This window comes from Lepidochelys kempii, chromosome 1 (genome assembly GCF_965140285.1).
Source record: "Lepidochelys kempii isolate rLepKem1 chromosome 1, rLepKem1.hap1, whole genome shotgun sequence".
Lineage (NCBI taxonomy): Eukaryota > Metazoa > Chordata > Testudines > Cheloniidae > Lepidochelys > Lepidochelys kempii.
This window is the reverse complement of record NC_136380.1, coordinates 47835131-47855605: the sequence shown is the minus strand read 5'-3', so window position 1 is coordinate 47855605 and position 20475 is coordinate 47835131. Positions and strand designations below refer to the sequence as shown.

The window sequence follows — 20475 nt, the reverse complement described above, 5'->3', positions numbered from 1 at the left end:
CGAGAGCAAATTGAGTCTTCAAATGATACCTTACAAGGCATACTTTGTATAAAGATTATTACAACAGTGTGTAGGGTGTGGACACAGGTACATTCTGTCACAAAGCTGAAATTCATTACTCTGCTAGTGGCTAAAAATCATGAACTGAACAGAGACACTGGATTTATGGTTTATTACAACAATCCGTAACCCACTAACCCCCCCTCTCCTCTTTGTCTTATGACTGCAGAGGTGTTAATGGGCCACTCTACCTTGAATGGTCCCTTAGAATTAGGGTGACCAGATGTCCTGTTTTTAAAGGGACAGTCCCGTTTTTTGGGACTTTTTCTTATATAGGCACCTATTACCCCCACCCCCTGTTGCATTTTTTCACAGTTGCTATCTGGTCACCCTACTTAAAATACATGCTAAAGAATTTGTTCCACCTTGTATTTAGCTGTGCCATTTGGAGTACCTTTCCCGGACCCAAAGAGCTCTGTGTTGCTCAAAAGCTTGTCTCTCCCACCAACAGAAGTTGGGCTGGTAAAAGATAATCCCTCACCCAGCTTGTCTGTCTAATATCCTCAGACTGACACAGCTACAACTACACTGCATACAAGAAAACAAGTAACACACACAGAGTTCTGCGCATGCTTAACTTTCGGCACTTGTGAAAGTTAACCATTGACTTCAGTGGTACGACTGTGTGTGTGTGTGTAAAGTTTGGCACATGTGGAAGTCTTTGCAGGGTTAGGATCTTAGATGAATTTTTCTGTGCCCGGGACATATCTTCCAGTTATTCAGCACCTAGCACAATAGGGCCTGAAGTCTGACTGGGGCTTGTGCTTGCGACTGCAATCTAAGTAATTGTATTTTCACTTCAATAAAGGCAAGGTTTTATGCGCCAACAACAATCTTCATTGATGAAATCGATTCCATCTGCAGCCGCAGAGGCACTTCCGACGAACATGAAGCAAGTCGCAGGGTCAAGTCGGAGCTGCTTGTTCAGATGGACGGTAATTGGTGTTTAGATACCTCAGAATGGAGCTGCTGTTTCTCTTCTGGTTTTGTGACATGCTTTGTAGACACTTCATTGTTCAGAAATGAGTAGAGCTGGCAGAAAACAACCATCTCTTTTATTGGGGGAGGACGGGGGCAGAGGAAGCGATCTCTTTAATTCAAAATGGGCCCATCTTTTGGTGAATGAGAGAGTCCAGAATATTTAATTTTTTTTAAAGTATCTTTTTTTTATAAACATGACATGGCTGCAAAAGTTTTGTTTAAGCCATTTTTGATAAACTTTAATTTGAAAAATGTAGCCTGCTCTAGGAGAAGCATATTTTGAACATTCATGCAGTTTAACACAGACCTTTGTGTGTGGTGCAGTGCACAGGGGGTTTCTGCAGTACAAAGTTGTGAACAAACGCCTTCCTTGATTCTCCCACGCAGGGCCTCTTTGTTGGATTTGACTAGACCAGACCTTGCATTGACGACTAGTGTCATTTCATTAATAATATGTACCATTGGATCACTGTTCTCTGTATATGTACCATTTAACACCAGCATCAAAGGAATATTTATGGTACAGGGGTCTGACCACCCACCACTCTGTCGTTGCTGTTAGTCATTGTAGGACAGCACCTCCAAGTGTGTAGGCACGCCCAGAGGCGGATTAAGGTTTCCTCGGGCCCTGGGCCAGAGCAAGTGGTGGGGGGGGACGACCCACCCCACCCCTTCCACCTGCTGTCCTGCCCCAGTTCCACCCCCCTCTGCCTGCAGCCCCACCCATGACCCCACCCCTTTAGGCCCCTTTCCCCAGGCCCTGCCCTTGTTCCCCCCTATTCTGCCCCTCCACTGCGGCCCTGCAACCCATTTGCTACTTTCTAACCCCCACCCCACTGGGGCCTTAAGACTGGAGAAGCTCTGTCCCCCCACCACAGCCCCAGCTGCAGCGGGGAGTGAGAGCTCCCTGAGGCCGTGGCAGGTAGCGAGATCCTCCAGTCCCAGGGCCACAGCAGGGGTTCGGGTGCTGGGGCTTCCCCTGCTACCCCGCAGCTTCTGTGGGGGCCTAGGTTAGGGGTGCTGGAGCTTCTCCGACCTGCTCGGTGGTTCTGCTGGAGAGTGCGGGGGAGCTTCCCCTGCTGCCACCCTCAGCTTCTACCTGGGATGGGGTCGGAGGGTGCAGGGGCCTTCCACTGCTGTCCCCAGCTTTTGCCAGGAAGCTGGGCTAGAGAGCGTGGGTGCTTTCCCCGTTGTGCAGGGGAGCAGGGTCGGGAGGTGCGGGAGGCTTCCCCCGTTCTGCGGGAGAGTGGGGTCGGTGTGCGGGGGCTTTCCCTGCCATCCGCAGCTTCTGTGAGCGATAGGTGTGCTGGGGGCTTCCCCTGCCACCCAGGCTTCTGCCAGGGAGCGGGTTTGGTGCGCAGGGGCTTCCCCCATCCCCCGGCTTCTGCCCAGGAGCCATGTTGGAGTGTGCGGGCATTCCCCGCCACACCTGCCCAGCGCTGCTGTCGGGGAGTGGGGTTGGGGAGTGGGGGGTTTCGCCTGCCGGGAACAGCTGCCTGGGAGTGGGGTTGGGTGCAGGGGCTTTTCCAGCCCCTGCTGCCTGGCGGTCGGGGCCCCGGGCACAGGCACTGTAGGCCCAGTGGCTAGTCCGCTACTGTGCACACCACAGAACATGAAGGGACAACAGCTTTTTGCCCAGAGGGAATCAGTTTCTTTTTTAATCTAACTGTTTGGGTTGGGAGGTGACTGAAAGTTTTTTACTATCTCTTCAGTGGCCAATACAGAATAAGTTGGTCGTTTCAGTTCAGTTCATAGTGGGCAAGTGCCCACGCATCACAAAACGAGGTTGTTGGCAGTCTGGCAGCGGCCAAGAACTGAACGGTCAGGCAGAATAAACTGTTCTCTCCTCCCTAGAAGTAGGTGCTGTCTCCAAAGCAGAGCTGGGGTATGTTGGGAGAGTGGGTTAGAGAAGCTTGCACTGCTGCTGCCCATGCTGTACCCATGTATTGACAAATGCAGTGCCGCCTTCTCCAAGGTTTGTCAGTCCAGCACCGTGAGCAAGCATGGTATTTGCTACAATCATTAAAATGACTCTTTTTCCTACACTGTTGGACTTGCAGGAGTAGGTGGTGCACTAGAAAATGATGACCCTTCCAAAATGGTGATGGTGCTGGCTGCTACAAACTTTCCCTGGGACATCGATGAAGCGTTGCGAAGAAGATTAGAGAAACGGATTTATATACCTTTGCCAACAGGTACGATTGCTACAAGTATTTTCCTTTAAATGTTTTTTTCTAGGAAGCTTGTTCTTGACTGTATCTCTTAGGATTGTTAAGACCCTTAATATGTCTGTTCTAAACATTGCATTTGAGGGGTTAATAACTTGGCTGGCTGGTTTCTTAAAAAAATTGCCTGGAGCTCAGAAACAATGAGCTATGGTATTTCATTGCAGACCCATTGATGGGTTCTTATTTTTTGAAACCAAGTTAGTTTTAATGAGCCTGGAATTATTTTAAATGTTGTAGTCAATCCTTGAGTGATCATCAAAGGCAGCCTTTGGACTTTTTAAGAAATATTGCAAATGCATTCCCATGCCCTTGCAGATGAATGCAGAGAAATGGATCCATGAATTATCACTTCCAGGCTTAGCACATTGTAAATCACTGCTTGCCGGCCTTTATGCCTAGACTTCAAGTCACTCAAAATGTAGCAGGCTGATTGCTCTCCTGCCCAAGATTCCTTGGCTTGTATTGTCATTCCTGGCTGTCACTCGTATATCCTATTAATTTCAAGATTCGTATCACTTGAAGGTTGTATAGCTTTGTTTCTTCTTGGGACAGTGAATGCCTTGTATCGCTGCATGAGCACACTAGATAACAAGATGCGTGGTCATGGTGACAGCAATTGTGATTGAGTTTAACAAGTATAAGGACATTTTAATAGGTATACAGCTTGTCTTTGCAGCTCACAGACAGTAATAGCTCATAACAGGATGACTGGCTTTATGACCAATTAGTCTAAAATTCTATCAGTTTGCTCTTGTTTCTAATTGAGCAAGACTTGCTTTTGACATAGTGTAATACACCCTGCACTTCTTACATGAGGTGGATTGCCACTGTAGTTGTGAGTTTACATTCTATCATCTTATTCCGCCTATGAAGAAGTTAAATTGTTCTGTGCATCTCCAGATGATGTATTTGCATTCATGCTTTGTCATTTGAGATCACCAGGGATTTCAGTTGGGAAAAGTTTAAACCAAATAAATAAATTGTAGGATCTGGTGTAGTGTGAATTTTATGATGTGATATTTCTAAAATGACATAAGGCCCTGGGAAAACTTAGGAAAATATTCTGTTTCAGAGAAACAGCTCTGCATGTGTGCCATAAGTGCATCTATGGTGTTCTGTAAATAATCAATAACCCTTCTAAAGAAAATGCCATCTCTCTGTACAGACCCTCTCTCTGGATTATAGGTAATTTTGTAAGGCACTTAAGGTACCACAGTAGTATAAATACTTTCTATATTTTCTTTTTCACTGTTCTCTGTTAGTCACCGGGGACACTTATAAAACAGGAGTGTTGTTCTTGAGATTTTGTCTGCTCATCTTGCTGCTTCCCCCTCAAAATGGTCATCCTCTGTTTTTAAGGCATCAAAGCTGGTTGCTGTAGAAATGAACATGCTGATGTAGTGTACATTTTCCCTTGCAATAAAAAACTGAAAAGAAAGCCTCTTTCTCTTCACCCCCACCCCTCAAAATAACATAAAGGGACAAACTTTCAAATGTGGGTTCTCAAAGCACAAGCGTAGGACTTGCATATGCACATGCTATGTGTGCAGAAAGGTTAAATTGGCTGTGTAAATGGGTACTTATTTAGTCAGTTACCATGCTGTGCACACAGCATCTGTGTTTGAAAATTGGCCAATGCAATTGTTTCTAAATATAATTTCTGTTTTCCATGAGGCTTCAGCAACTCTGTTGGGCCCCGGTTCAGCAAAGCACTTAAGCATGTGCTTAAAGTTTAGCATATGCTTAAGTGCTTTGCTAAATGCTCTCTACCTCTATGTAAATGGAAATATTTGTGTCATCAAGTCCATGGTGTATCTAATAAAACCATGTAAATAATGTGCAGTCAACTTCTGAACAGACAGGTGTATCACAAGGGTCAGGAGGAGAATCAGAGGTTTGTAGGATCACGCCTTTGTTTCTTGTAAGAATAATATTCCCTGCTGGTCAGCTGTGTACAGTGAGAAAACGATGCACAACGAGGTCTGAGGTTATACCAGAGACGGTATCTGTTTGTCTCAGGCACATTGTGCAGAATGAGGCAAATGGCTAAGTGCTTTCAGTCATCTGAGAAGAGTAAGCATTTGGTATGATTGCACTTCCTGAGCTGTTTTGCGGTTTTATGAAGTGTCTGTACGGGATATTTTTTAACTTCATGCTCTGCCAAAAATGTGCTCAGTTTTGTTTTTCTAATATGTGAGTACAAAGGAGATCACTAACCATAGGTGCTGCCCAGTGTTCGGGCAGGGCATGCCAGGTTCTTTTCTTTCCTGGCACCTCCTGTTGAGAGCTGCTCTAGTCTGTGATGGTGTGCTCCTTCTGTGACGCAGCCCTCCTGCTGGGTGTCACGTTGATGTCCACCCCTTCTGGAGTATAAGAAGAATCCAGCAATGGGGTAGCCCTCTAGGTAAAGCAAAGGGCTCCCAAGTCAGGGTCTTGACTCGTCTGTCTTTAGTGCCTTCTCTCATCTAGAGTGCCCATCATGGTTAGACTTCTGGCTTTGATACCCCTAGCCTAAGGGGTGGTAGGGCAAGCTGGGACCACCCTCTCCACCAGCTTCTAATCCAGGGATCAGTAGTAAGCAGCTACATCCTGCACCCCAGAGTGCTACACTGCTGCTTCTCTGGTCACTTGCTACCTGTCCCCTCTTTTCACAACAGATAAAGTACAGTAAAACCTCAGAGTTACAAACATTTCTGTGTTACGAACAACCTCCATTCCCGAGGTGCTCATAAGTCTGAGGTTCCACTGTAAAGATTTTTAATAACTGGAATCAAAGATAAAGTCTCAAACCTTCAGAGAATCTCTAGGCTCTTCCCTTTGGCTGTGGCAACTTTGCCAAAGGCAGGCATCAGGGGCTCCTGCACTGCTCCTTCCCAGGAACTCAGAATGTATGTCAGTTCACCTCCACTGTTTGCTGCCTTACTGAGCTGACCCGTTCCTTTTGTGCTCCTCCTCCTCCTCATACCATGCTTTGCAGGTATGGCCTGGTGAGGCATCCTGGGTCTGGAGCAGCTGCCTATCTCCTTCCTTGTTGGTGCTAGGTTTGTATAACCTATCATAATAAGGCTTTTCATCTGTAGTTTCCATTTAAAGCCTAGATCGAGTTTGTCTTTTTTTGAGTATGCGTGTCAGTGACTTGAACAAAAGTATTATTAAACTTTAAACAAGTGATTCTTGTATCACAGCAAAAGGTAGAGCAGAGCTGCTTAAGATTAATCTTCGGGAAGTAGAGATGGATCCTGATATACACCTTGAAGAAATTGCTGAGAAGATCGAAGGCTACTCTGGTGCTGATATAACTAATGTTTGCAGGTATTTTGTTCATTTTATTTGCAAACAAATATAAAATCAATAGTTATGTTACTCAATAAAAGAGAGCAGCACCAGGCCCTGCCCACAATAGTCGAAAGCATGCTAGCAGCAACTATGTTTAAGGCTTGAATACACTTGCTAGCACTATTCGTACAATAGGATGGTTCTTAGAAAGCTTGAAGACTGTGTCAAGATGTGACGGTGTCTGCTATGGTCGTGGGAGAGCAGACAGCCTGAGCAAATGTTTTGTTACCATTGTCTATTTTCACCGACTCCTGTTTTAATCTTCGAATCTAGTATAAAGCTGGGTTGTTTGGGGTTTTTTAACCCTGTGGATTTAGGAGCTGGAACTTCCTGCTGCAGAAAGAAACAAGATATTTTACTTATTCCTATCTAATATTTTCTATTGCATTTGTGTCCAGAGACCCAATCAGGACTCAGCTGCTCTCAGTGCTAGATAGAGCTGGCTGGAAACTGGAATCCCTATTCCGCAGGATATTTCAAAATTTATAAAATATATTGCTTTGAACCAAAAAGAACAATGACATTTCCTGCAGAACGGGAATTCCAATATTTTGTTTTGAAAAAGTCAAAATGACCTCTTGTTTTGATCTTTTCCAAACATTTCAGTGGCTTCCTGCGCTCACAGGAACACTGTCAACTTTCCAGGCAGGGAGATGGGCAACTTGGGGACCCACAAGCCAAGCCTGGGAGCTTGGGATCTGTGGCTTCCAGGCTCCCCCAGGCTTTCCAGCAGACTGCCTGGTTTCCATCAGAATTTCATCAAAATCCTTGTTACGGCAAAACATTTCAATTTAGAAGAATCAGCATTTTCTAATAGAAAAAAGTTCTGCTGGAAAACGTCCAACCCGTGCTAGAGCTAGGGGCTGAACATCAAGTACAAATGCTTGGTCCCTGCCCAGAGGAACTTACGCTGTATGAACATGTCTCAAGACTGTGGTCACCCACATTTCTGCTGATTAAGTGGCTATTAACCTGTGTTGAAATGACTCCAGAGTTTTGAAATCTTTGTGTTGAACTGTACAATAGTTAGGTTAAATGTTGTCCCTCGGGCCTATATTCTCCCTTGCTGGGAAAACTGCAAAAAGAGAATCCATAGCTGAAAATTCCACATGGGCCATGCTGTGAGAAATGAGCGACGTTCTCTTTTTCTGGTGAGCAGGGCTTAGAAAGGGCCAGGGGAAGAGTCTACCAGATGAAAAGCGTATAAGGATCTGCAGGCATCGGTGTCCTCAGCCCTGTGGATTAATATGTCATGTGTGCTTTTTGGCTGCCACTCTGCACTTTCCAGACCAAGTGACCCTGCCAAAACTGGCAGCAGGGCTGAATTGCATGTCAAGCTGCCATTGGCTCCCCCACCAGGGACTGCACACTGCTAAGGAGGTTGAAGCCATGGAGTGGGAGATAGTGCTGCATCAGAGGGGAACAGAAGCTTGAATGTTTCAAAAAGGAGGGATCAGTTGAGCACAGTTTTTGTTTTCATGAGTTTAGTGACTGCATTGAAGTCACAAGATTCATCTCCATGAATCATTGTAAAAGGTTTTCAGTTTTATAGTTTTAATTATCTCTGCACATTTACCATATGCTTAAATGGATTTGGGTACCAATGCATTCTTTACATCAAATGAATGTAGTGATCTTGGAACATAGAAGCGAAGAAAGATGTATTCTACATCTTGGAAGTTATTGCATTCTTAAGTGTTCCTTCCAGTGAAGCTTGAGAATATAATCAAAATTCATGTGGCTCACTGCACACAGTACTGACACTTAGTTCCCATGTATTTTCCTTTGTTTCCAGGGATGCCTCTTTGATGGCAATGAGACGGCGCATTAACGGCTTAACCCCAGAAGAGATCCGTGCACTTTCTAAAGAGGAACTTCAGATGCCTGTCACCAAGGGGGACTTTGAGCTGGCTCTGAAGAAAATCTCCAAGTCTGTTTCAGCTGCAGACCTGGAGAAGTATGAAAAATGGATGGCAGAGTTTGGATCTGCTTAACCTCAGTGACGTCTGTTCTGGGCAATAGTTTTTTTTTAATCTTTTTCTGTTGTAAACTGTAAAATGAGTTAAAAATGTTTTAAAAGCTTTAATAAAAGGTTTGATTTTTTTTTCCTTCTGGTGACAAGAACCCCTCCCCCCTTTTAAATTTTGTTACTCTTGAAAGGAATAAAAATGGTAACTCACACAAGACATAAAGATGCTTTCTGACTGAATAGTAAAATGCATAAATAGCAAAGGGAAAATACACTTTTGAAGATAAGCTGCACTTTTCCAGTGAATTTCAGTGTTCCTTATTTTCACAGACACTAGTCTTTCATGGCCCAGATATGTAAATCAGGCATGGGAGGGTGATGAGAGAAGCTAGCAGAGATTTGCTGCATACCTTATTTGTAGGAATTGCTGTATTTCTAGTAAGGATCGGGTTCCTTGCCCTTGTATGTGGCACTGAAGTTACTGTTCGGCTGCTGCTTCTCCTTTCATTAGGTTATTCTGAGCAAAGTAAGTGGGTAAAATTGGCCTTGTTTACAATAAGCAGAGAGCAGTTTGCATCAAGACTCAAATTGTTAATGATTTTGTTGGAAACTTTTTCAGCCTAATTTTTCTCTCACTCTCACCAGTTTTACACTGGTGTAACTTCACAGACTTCTGTGGTGTTATTCTGACTTTACGCCAGTGGAAGTGAAAGGAAAATCGGGGCACTTGATTTCTTTTGGTCAAGCTTAGGCCACATTTGCACCAGTGTAACCAAAGCTGTGATTTTTTTTAACTGATTTTAGTTGACCTTCCACTCTTGCACTATTACTCATCCCCCTATATTTTGTTTGTTTTCTAGATATTTTTTATTCTTATTTATTAAACACCAATAGTGTGCTTGACTCAATTCAAGACTCTAATACCAAGCCCATTCCTGCTCCTAGAAGACAGACACTGGACATGGAGCTCTCGTTTTCCTATCAGTCACAAACACTCTCTTTCCTAGACTTGGTACAGGACAACATTTGTTTACGCTGTGGAACTGTTTTTGCAGTTCAGACTTTTATGCAGTTTTCTTAAATGTGTAAAAATGCTTTGACTGGGAAAATGATTAATTTCGGTAGATTGTCTCCTACCCCAAGCCAATGTAGTGCTGAAAAAGGCTGGATTGGCAGCTTTGGCGCATGAAGGCCTCCGTCCCAGAGTGTGGCTGTCACACTGGAAGTAGCTGTGCTGGCCCCTCTCCACATGAGTTTGTGGCTCTCATATCTGACGTACCGGAGCTTCCTCTGCTAGGAACAGAGAGAGAGAGTTCAGTTTCAGTGGCCATCCTGTCCTTGGCCTCTCTGCTGAGGCTGTCAGTAAGGCTGCCAGTTGTGACGATGGGGATTGTAACATCGACCTGTTCTTTAGGAATTAGACCGAGTCCACTTTTCGTATAATCACCAAACTGCTGTGGCATGCAAGCAACTTCTTGCTATAATTGACTTTGACCAGACCTAGAAAGGTTCCAACTACCATTATTACTCCACCGAGCTGGCCAGCCCTTCATAGTACCTGCGGGACATGGCCAGAATTGTTTAAATGAATTCCTAGTGCAAACACAACTCTGGTGCCTCACCCATTCACTTGTTAGGGGAGAAAGACGTCTGGGATTTATTCTAAACAGTTCTACAGCACATAACTGGTTACGTAGGCTACATTTGCAATAGTTTTGCCATGAATTCATTATCTGTAGATACCTTGGATGTAGACAGCACCTTGGGCTGAGCCTGTGAATGGTACGGTTTGCTCTTTTCAAGCAAAGGGCCTGCTGTAACTTGAATGGAAAAAATCCCAATAAATGTCCTGATGACTCTCATTCATGTTGCATTGTACTTTTGTTTGGATGCAGACTTTGGGATCAACTGTGGCTCTTCTGGCCCAGGCCCCTGTGGCTGACTTGGGCACGATGCCTCTTGAGCTCTGGCAGTGCAAGGGGAGTACAGCTGGTGCAGAGACCTTCCAAAGGGTGCAGCATTTGCTCCACTGGCCAGAGCTGGGGGAAGGGAATTGTGGGCCCTGCTGCGCTGTACCCCTGCCGGGGGAGGCTACCGGGCTCAGGGAACGCATGGACTCTCATTGTGGTCATCCCTTGAAAGGTGGAGAGAGAAGGCTCCATTTGCCCTCTTTCCCCTGGCTAGTCTGCTGCACTTGTGCAGGGCTGGGCACGTTTGGACCCCTTGTGTTTTCACATATCACTAATGATATGTGTGACCATCAGACTAAATAAAGGGGCAGTCTCGGAAGTTGCAAGAGGTGCAAGTGGAAACCAAGTGTAATCTATATTGTTCTAGAATAGAATTCATCCCTACTCAGGCGGTCAGCACAAGCCCTGTGGGTTTAAATGGGATTTAATTGGTGCATTGCCCTTTGCACAAAAATGAATGTCACCCCTAGTGAATAGCTAAGCCTTTCCTGGGGGGGGGAAGGGAGAAAAGCTTTTAAAAAATAGCAAGCTTCTATAATTACTCCTTGTTCCTTCGTGGGTGGTGAAGCTGTCAAGCATTGCACTTTCCTGTAATTACTGTTGTTCATTTGATTTTAATGTTATTCTTTCATGTGGCTACTAGATGGACATTGCAGAAATTAAAGGACCCAATGAGATTCTCTAATAAGTACTACTGGAGTAGTGCCTTGGTCCCCCATTGTGCTAGGCACTGTACAAACAGAGAGAGAGAGAGAGTCCCTACCTGAAGAGCTTACAACCTAGGCAGACTGAAGGGGAATTGGAGGCAGGACGTGACTTGCCCAAGGCAATGCAGCAGCTCTGTGATAGAGCTTCTCCTGACACCCAATCAGGAGCCCTACCCACTAGATCATGCTGCCCTCCTCTGTAGCTCCATCTTGTAACAAAAGTCTCCTTTGCTACTGTGATTTGCTAGGGTTGGTTGCCTCAGTAAACAGGGGTCACTCGGGGGGAATCATAGTCATGGACTTTTCCCTCCTACCCATCCGAATTCTGATCCGTGTTTTGGGCTTTGAACATTAGGATGGTGTGGATTGCACTCTCCGCAAATTTGCGGATGATACTAAACTGGGAGGAGTGGTAGATACGCTGGAGGGGAGGGATAGGATACAGAAGGACCTAGACAAATTGGAGGATTGGGCCAAAAGAAATCTGATGAGGTTCAATAAGGATAAGTGCAGGGTCCTGCACTTAGGATGGAAGAATCCAATGCACCGCTACAGACTAGGGACCGAATGGCTAGGCAGCAGTTCTGCAGAAAAGGACCTAGGGGTGACAGTGGACGAGAAGCTGGATATGAGTCAGCAGTGTGCCCTTGTTGCCAAGAAGGCCAATGGCATTTTGGGATGTATAAGTAAGGGCATAGCGAGCAGATCGAGGGACGTGATCGTTCCCCTCTATTCGACATTGGTGAGGCCTCATCTGGAGTACTGTGTCCAGTTTTGGGCCCCACACTACAAGAAGGATGTGGATAAATTGGAGAGAGTCCAGCGAAGGGCAACAAAAATGATTAGGGGTCTAGAACACATGACTTATGAGGAGAGGCTGAGGGAGCTGGGATTGTTTAGCCTGCAGAAGAGAAGAATGAGGGGGGATTTGATAGCTGCTGTCAACTACCTGAAAGGGGGTTCCAAAGAGGATGGCTCTAGACTGTTCTCAGTGGTAGCAGATGACAGAACGAGGAGTAATGGTCTCAAGTTGCAGTGGGGGAGGTTTAGATTGGATATTAGGAAAAACTTTTTCACTAGGAGGGTGGTGAAACACTGGAATGCGTTACCTAGGGAGGTGGTAGAATCTCCTTCCTTAGAGGTTTTTAAGGTCAGGCTTGACAAAGCCCTGGCTGGGATGATTTAACTGGGAATTGGTCCTGCTTCGAGCAGGGGGTTGGACTAGATGACCTTCTGGGGTCCCTTCCAACCCTGATATTCTATGATTCTATGATTACACTTCAGCTTCCGGTCTGGTGGGTGCAGCTGTAACTCCAGTGAAATCAAAGGGGTTGTACTTGCTACAAGTGACCACAAGACTCTAACATTGCTCTTTGGGCTGCTGCACAATGCGAGTGTCCCCCGCAAGGTGCATTCAGCCACCGTGATTCAGAAAGTCTCAAATGTCCGCATGTTCTTTTGTGTCATGTGAGGCAGTGACCCGCTTGCCAATGAGAGCCCTGGGAGGATGGGGTGATCTTAGGAGATCATTACCCTTAGCTCCTCACTCAAACTGCCACTTTAAAGTGTTAAGCCATTATGTCATGTCATCGGAACCATATGTGAAACAAAATTCACTGTGGTGGGACTTAAATGTTCAAACATCCACACACGCAAGACCAAAATGTTACATCACTGAGCCCCCGATCATGAGCCTTCTCTCCCACACCTCAATCAATTTTCTCATGTTGATGGTGCCCTTATAGAAATGTATTTCACAGCTGCAGAACGGACTTGTGAAAATGCCCCCAAATCACAGATTTTATTCTTTATCTGTATCATGGTAGAGCTCAAAGGCCCCAGCCAGGATCAGGGCCCCATTGTAAAACCACACTCTAAGAGTCTCTGCCCCAAAGACTTTGCAAGATAAGGCCCTAATCCTGCATTGCAGCTCCCTGCAGATAGATCCTTGAACCGTTACAAAGCCCCAGTGAGGCCAATGGGGGCTCTGCAGGAGTCTACCTCACCTACCAGCTTGCAGGATGTAAGAGTGAATGGGGAAGGAGGGCAAGGCTGACCGTGACAAGAGCTCATGGTTACCTAGATTAGCTATGGGCACAATTAGCAGGAATCAGTTTACTTAAAAAAAAAAAAAACTCTCTGCAATTGTGACACAGTAAGTCATCACTTTCATTTGGTGATGCCTGAACTACCATGGGCACAAAGTCCAAATGAACCATAATCTGGGATAACGATTGGATCATTTTGTGTATATATATGTATTTTTGTTCAATGTGTGACCTCTCAGTATGTTGTACCTACATTACAGGGGAAATTGTTTTAAAACAGTATTAAGGTATCTTTCCAAACATCTGCGAACATCTCTCCTGCTGGCACTGTTAATGTCGTAACCTTAATACATTGGTTGTATTGATAAACATGGAGAGTCTTTCTCTGTTTGTTCTCGCAAACGTTTTCCTGATGTTCAATCTAGGAGTCTCCCACCTGAGAGTGAGATTTTTTTCAGCATGTGGTGTTGACGTTTGAATCACTAAAACCCTCGGCAGCCAGGGACTGATGTTCACAGAATCTGTGTTTTGGATCTAATCATCAGTCATACTTTCCATTCTCGGCAGGCCTTTTGTGGCCACAAGCTATAAAACAGTGTATGCTGCATGGCTGATGCTGATGGAGGAAATGGGAAAGGCCCTCTCTGATTTTCAGCAGAGAGTTAATGCCCTGCTCAGACCTTACACAGTTGTTTAGCTCCACTTTTTTACCTGCTCCTGGGGTCTGAAAGTCTAATCAGGCACTCAAGAAGCTATATGATTAACAGACCCCATCTGGAGCAAAACCTATGACACCTCCTGTTCTGCCTGGTGGTGAACAAAAATCCACTTGGGATAGTGACTGCTACCTCCGGGTGGAGCACCCACTCGTGGTGAGAGGAGAAGTCCCTGCTTAGGTGATCTGCTAGCATGTTCTTGGCACCCGGAAGGTGACACACTTCTAGATGAATTCTGTGGTCGATGCAGAAGTCCCAGAGATGGAGTGCCTCTTGGCAGAGGATCACGCTCCCTCTTGTCTGTTGATGTAGAACATTGAGGCTGTGTTGTCCGACAGGTGAGGTAGGAAGACCGCACACACTTTGTGTACTGCCTTGAGGTCATTGAAGTTTATGTGTAGCGTCGACTCCTCTGGGGACCACATAACATGAGTCTGGAGGGTGCCAAGGTGTGCAAGGGTGCCGAGGAGTCCGAAACCAACTCGACTAAGTGAGGAGTGCTGACAAAGGGAATTCCTTCCAGGACTTTCCAGGGGTAGGTCCACCATCGCAGCGAGGTAAGTATCATTGCAGGGATGGTAACGACCTTTTCCAGGTAGTCCCTGGACTGGGAGTAGACCATCGCCAGCCATTTCTGCAGGGGTCACATCCGGAGCCTGGCGTGGTGCACCACATATGTACACACTGCCACGTGACCAGGGTGCAGGCAAACTCTGGCCATGGTCAGAGGAAATGCAGAAACTTCCGCAATGAGGTCCATCAGTGCCCTGAATTTCTCCAGTGGCAGGAACACCCTGGCACAGGTCGAGTTGAGCTCCGGTCCGATGAACTTGATCCTCTGCACCGGAACCAACGTGGATTTTTTGTAATTTACCAGCAGGATGAGGCAATGGCAGGTGGCTAACAGCATCACGGCATCCCTTTTGGACCTGGGACTGGGAACTGCCCTTGACTACCCAGTCATCAAGGTATGGGTAGATCTGGACACCCCGACATCTGAGGTAAGCAGCCACCACCCACATGCACTTGGTAAATACCTGCGATGCAGTCGCTAGGCCAAATGGGAGGACCGTAAACTGATAGTGGTTGGGACCTACCATAAACTGGAGGAAGCATCTGTATCCCTCGAAGATGGCGTTGTGGAAGTACACATCTTTCAGACGGAGGGCGGCATACCAGTCTCCTGGATCTGGGGGGGAATGATGAAGGTCAGGGAGACCATGCGAACTAGGAAGCAGTTCAAGTCTCGCAGGTCCAGGATAGGTCGCAGACTGCCCTTGGCCTTTGGGATTAAAAAGTAGCAGGAATAGAACACCCCTGTTCCTGTACTCTGGAGGAATGACCTCCATCACACCTAGCTGCAGTAACCCCTCTACCTCCTGTGCGAGGAGACTCATGATAAGGGTCCCTGAAGAGGGATGGGGAGGGGGAGTGGGAAGGAGGGGTAGAAAATAACTGAAGGGTGTAATCCCGCGCCACCGTACTGAGGACCCATTGGTCCAATGTTATAGGTGCCCATGCAGGGAGGAAAGGAGAAGAGCGGTTGGCAAAAATAGGGGAGGGAGGATCCTGAGAACAGTCCAGTCAGTAATCCTTGGGCATACCTTCAAAATGAGCGCTTGCCTGCCTGCGTATTGGGGTCAAGCTTGACTGAGAAGCCTGTGGAGGCTGGTGGCTAGGACGCTGCTTGTAGCCTCTGAATTTCTCACGGGGAGGCTCCTGGTGAGAGTGGCTCCCCGGCCCTGAGGCTGCTGCGGCTTAAACTGCTTGCAGGGAAGGCCGGGCACATACAGGCCCAGCATTTTAAGGGCCGTGCGGGAGTCCTTTAGGCCATGGAACTTGTTGTCTGTCTGTTCCACAAACAGGGCTTGCCCATCGAAGAGAAGGTCTTTCATCGACTGCTGAGCCACCGTGGACAAGCCAGAGAGGAAAGGCCAGGATGCCAGGCGCATGCCAACGGCCAAGGCCATGGTTCAGGCAGCAGTGTCTGCTGCATCCAACGCCACCTGGAGCATCGCCCTGGCCGCAGTCGTGTCCTCCTCCATAATATCCCGGAACTCCTTCCTAGAAGCCTCAGGAAGAAGCCCTCAAACTTGGCCATGGCTTGCCACATGTTAAAATCATAGCGTCCTAGTAGGGCTTGATGGTTGGCTACCCTCAACTGGAGACAAGAGGACGAATAAACCAAACAAGTCTATTCTCTTGGAGTCTTTGTTCTTAGGGGTAGCCCCGGGTTGACCTTGTCACTCCCGGTGGTTAACTGCTTCTACCATTAGGGAGTTGGGAGCAGGGTGGGTGTACAGCTACTCATGGCCTTTGGATGGCACAAAGTACTCGCACTCAGCCCTCTTGGAGATGGGTGGCAGGGAGGAGGGAGTTTACCACAGGGCATTAGTGAGTTTAGAGACCCCATCATGAAGGGGCAGAGCCACCCTGGCCAGTGCTGTGGAGCAGAGGACATCGAAGAGAGAGCATGAAGGCTCCTCTAGCTCCTCCGCCTGAAGACCCAGGTTGGCAGCGACACTCTTCAGTAGTTCCTGGTGGGCTTTAGCATCATCCGGAGGAACCAGGGGAGGGAGCTTCATTATAGCCTTTTCCGGCGACGATGAGGAAGATGACAGTGACGTAGGGTCCTCCAAGACCATTCGTGGCCCAGTGGCTTGTTCCCCTGCTCCCTCTTGGACCTGCGGGGTCCTCACGCCTGAGGCTTCATGCACCGGAAGAGGATGGGAGAGAGAGGCAGCTGATCTCTCTGAGGCTCCAGATACCGAACAGGCGGCATGGGAGGGCTGGGTGAACCCCCACAGGTTCCATGAGTACCTTGGCACCGGCCACTGAGCCTGAGGCCATGGGGCCAGTTTCAGTGCAGACAACATAGCCGGTACTGGAGCTTGTCCCGCCATCAGGGAACCTTGCTCCAAACCAGTCTGGATCCTGAGCAGTCGCTCTAAGGTGACCAGGATGGAGCGGAACGGTGGCTTTGTCCTGACTGATGCTGGTCTTAGGAGTCCGATCAAGAGTGGGGTCTTAGGGACCAGTGCTGCTCAACGGATCTGTGATGGCTTGGAGCCGGTGATCTACATCTTGCACTTGCTGAGTGGTACCAGGATGAGGAGCAGGACCAGGAGTCAGAACGGGCCCAGTGCCAGGAAACGCCTACCTGCGGTGATGCCCTCCTAGGGGATTGGTGACGGTCCGAAGAATGGTAACATCGATCCCTCCACAGATCCCTGGAGCAGTACTGCAGTCTCGGAGATACTGGGTGGCGGGATTGGTACTCCTGCTGGGGGGTGTGCCTGCAAAAGTCTGCGCCCGGTGGCCAGTGAGCTGCGCCTTGAGCCTCTCTGCCCATGCCCAAGGTCCAGGGACCGAAGGGGGCTGCGTTGCGTCTGCCTTTCGTGGTCAGATGTGTGGTGGCTACGGGAGGGCAAGTGCTGGCGGGACGTCCCCCACGATGGGGAATGGTGCTGCTGAGTTGGGAGACCAAAGTGGTCTGAATGCGGGTTTACCCTGTGACCGGGGAACCACAGGAGCTGGTGTGGGTGGCACTGGGAGGGACATGATCTCCTGCGCCACCTGCAGGGTCTCTGGTGTGGACGGTACCTAGAGCTGATGGAGGCCTCTGCCACTATCCGGGGTAGCTGGCAGGAAGCAGGTTGGGCTACATCACTCCACCGGAGCTTGGACCCAAGATCCCGACATGGGTGAAGAGTTGCCCAGCATGGGACCTTACTCACATCCAATCTTATCCTTTTCCTTGCAGGAGGTTGGAGACTGGCCTCACCCTGCCTTCTTGGGCTTCTTGGTCGGAGCCACAGATCAGGACCGGTGCCGGCCAGTGGACAGTCCCAGGGGGGTGCTGCGTACCGAGGTCACGGTACTCGGTGCTGAGTTGGAGCGTTGCTCCGGTGCTGGGGTGAGGGCCGACTCCAGGAGGAGCACTTTTAAACGAATATCACACTCCTTCTTAGTCCTTGGCTTGAAGGACTTGCGAATTTTGTTCTTCTCACTAATGTGCCCTTTGCCCAAGCAACACAGACAACTGTGTGGATCACTAATGGGCATGGGCCTCTTGCAGCGATCACAGGGCTTCAGGTCTGGGGACTGGGGCATGCCCCACCCCGAGGCAAAGTCCTGTTCAGGACCTACGAAGTCTCTAACTATAGCTAAGGGATTTATAAAGACTAACAGAAAACTCTATACGCTATCATACAAGAGATAACTAGTTTGTACGAAGTACGAACGAGCAGCAACAGCACTGGCTGAAGCAGCCACAGTTCCAGCGCCATCTCTGGTGGCAAGAAGGAACTGAGGGTGGGGGGAACTGGCAGAGCCCTCTATGCTGCAGCATGTGTGCACCGCTCCAGGGGGCGCCAGAGCCGGTACGCTACAGATACTGCTGAGGGAAAAACTTCCTGCACCGGTGCATGTGGCGAGCTCACGCACCTAAGTTGAATGGACGTGAGCAAGCATTTGAAGAAGAACTTCTGAAGCCAGTTCACTGTTCAGCTGACAACCCATGGTTGAAGCTACAATTCCTCCAGTTTCAGCTGTTTACTGTGGCAACTCTCACGCCCACCACCGGTGGTTTTATACAAGTTTTATTCCATCATGAGCGCACTGAGAGACTGCCTGGCTGCATACCTGCCACTGGCTAAGGAATGGTGCCTTTGCTATGTGGACACCTGAGTCAAATCAGGCCCCATCCACCCATGATTACAACCACTTACTTTACATTGGTGAGTAATGAATGCCACTCACACTTTGCTCTCTCCCAGGTTTTCACTTATGCACAAATGGGCAATAATATAATTTGTATTATAGTCATGCTCAAAATGTGCCAAGCACTGTAATTGCAGATAGGAATAACAGTCCCTAATTGCAGTTTACATTCCTGGACCTGATTCAGGACAATTTATTCCAAAATTGATGGGAGATTTTTTTCACATTTCCTCCTCGGTTGGTTTCACATGATCTCATTGTTTCTCTAGCTATCCAGATAGTTTGGCGCACTCTCTCCCTTTACAAGGTGTGTGCACGTTCTTTCATCTTCAGTGACCAGAGCAGTATGGTGCAACTTTGTATTCTCTTTTTTTAAATGGACGTACTACAGGTTCTATGTGAAATTACCTTCCTTTCAGCTGGTGGAATGGGTCAACAGGTTCAGCAATGGAAAGAACAGTCCTTTGGTCAGCAAGCTTCATTCTTGAAGTGTTGGAGAATATGGTGACCACAAAACACCTTTAAAAAAGTTAACACAATTAGAAAACAAACACACACAACTTGGGCTCAGGAAACCTGGGATCTCATGTGCCCTCTCCTCTGACAGTTAGGAGTGTCCCTGCTTTTCCACCTCCCACTTACACAGCTGCTGTGCGGTTGTGCTGAGCTTTATGATCCCCAGATGCCTTGACATGTGTGTAGATGTTTTCATGTCTCTTCACAGATGTCTTTCACACATGGATTGGTTCAACAGGCACCTATCTTGTTTAGCAGTGGGTGTTCTTGTATAGGCTGTTTGTGCCATGTATAACTGAGCAGGTTGAGTGTATGAGATAAAGTGAAATAAAGGTCATTGGGCTGGTGAAGGTGAGAGGAAGCGTGCGGAATAGCAATTGGGTGGAAAGTAACAGAAACCATAGCAACTCTGTGAAGGGTTTATAAATATAACAAAAGAAAAGGGAATAGCCTGAAGGAGCTGCTGTGCTGACAACACACTGCAATATGCATGTTTATCAGAATAATGCCGTATTCACCTCTGGGCCAGTACATTTCTGTACTGTAACAAACTGTGTCTGCTTCTGAGACTGAAGGAAGGACCACCTCAGTCACTAGCTTCTTATCCTGCCTGGTTTCTCAGTGCTTTGCCGGTCTCCATATAGGATTGCGAAGGACGCCAAAAGGGCTCTTTTATTTAGGCTGTCATGGAATCACAGGCTCAGTGTCCTGGAACTGCTCTGTATGAAGCCAGACAGGACTCTGGCGTAGCATGCCTCAGCCATTGTCGCCAGGGCATGAAGCCTTTTCGGCTATGGCCTTCCTGGGTCCGACCCCCGTTCTCACCATGCACTTCCCAGAGCGACTCCCCCTGGATGGGACCCCAGGGGAAGCCACAGGGACCATGCACCCCAACTTCACAGTCAGCAGTGACTCTCAGAAGGGTTTATTAGTCAACAGGAACAAAGCATAGAACAGAGCTTGTTAGCACAGAAAGCAGGACAATTCAGTAAAGTCCATCTTGGGGAAAGGGAAACCCAAGCCTTGGGGTCCTGGCCCTCCCCCTTGAGTCCCAAACAGGTGACTGAAACAGTTCCAGCTGCCTGGCCCCAGACACACCTGTTGTCCCTTCTCTTCCTTTGTCTCTTTCCCCAGCCAGCAGGTCACCTGATCTGCTTGGACACCTCTGGCTAATTCTTTCAGAAGAGGGGGCTTGGTCATCAGTTGCCAGGCTACAGAGTGT

The 20475-nt window shown here is 47.7% G+C and overlaps 1 protein-coding gene across 4 annotated transcripts in view; it reads left to right on the top strand.

Annotated features, from left to right (window-relative positions):
- The window catches only part of KATNAL1 (katanin catalytic subunit A1 like 1), a 49982-nt gene extending 39546 nt beyond the window's left edge, over nucleotides 1–10436 (top strand). For all 4 annotated transcript variants that reach the window (XM_073341069.2, XM_073341096.2, XM_073341088.2 and 1 more), the window contains exons 8-11: nucleotides 869–995; nucleotides 3102–3236; nucleotides 6455–6581; nucleotides 8401–10436. In XM_073341069.2, the coding sequence (XP_073197170.1) occupies nucleotides 869–995; nucleotides 3102–3236; nucleotides 6455–6581; nucleotides 8401–8599 (588 nt within the window). In that variant the 3' untranslated portion in view covers nucleotides 8600–10436. The remainder of the gene's footprint in view (nucleotides 1–868; nucleotides 996–3101; nucleotides 3237–6454; nucleotides 6582–8400) is intronic.
- The last annotated feature ends 10039 nt before the right edge of the window (nucleotides 10437–20475 follow it).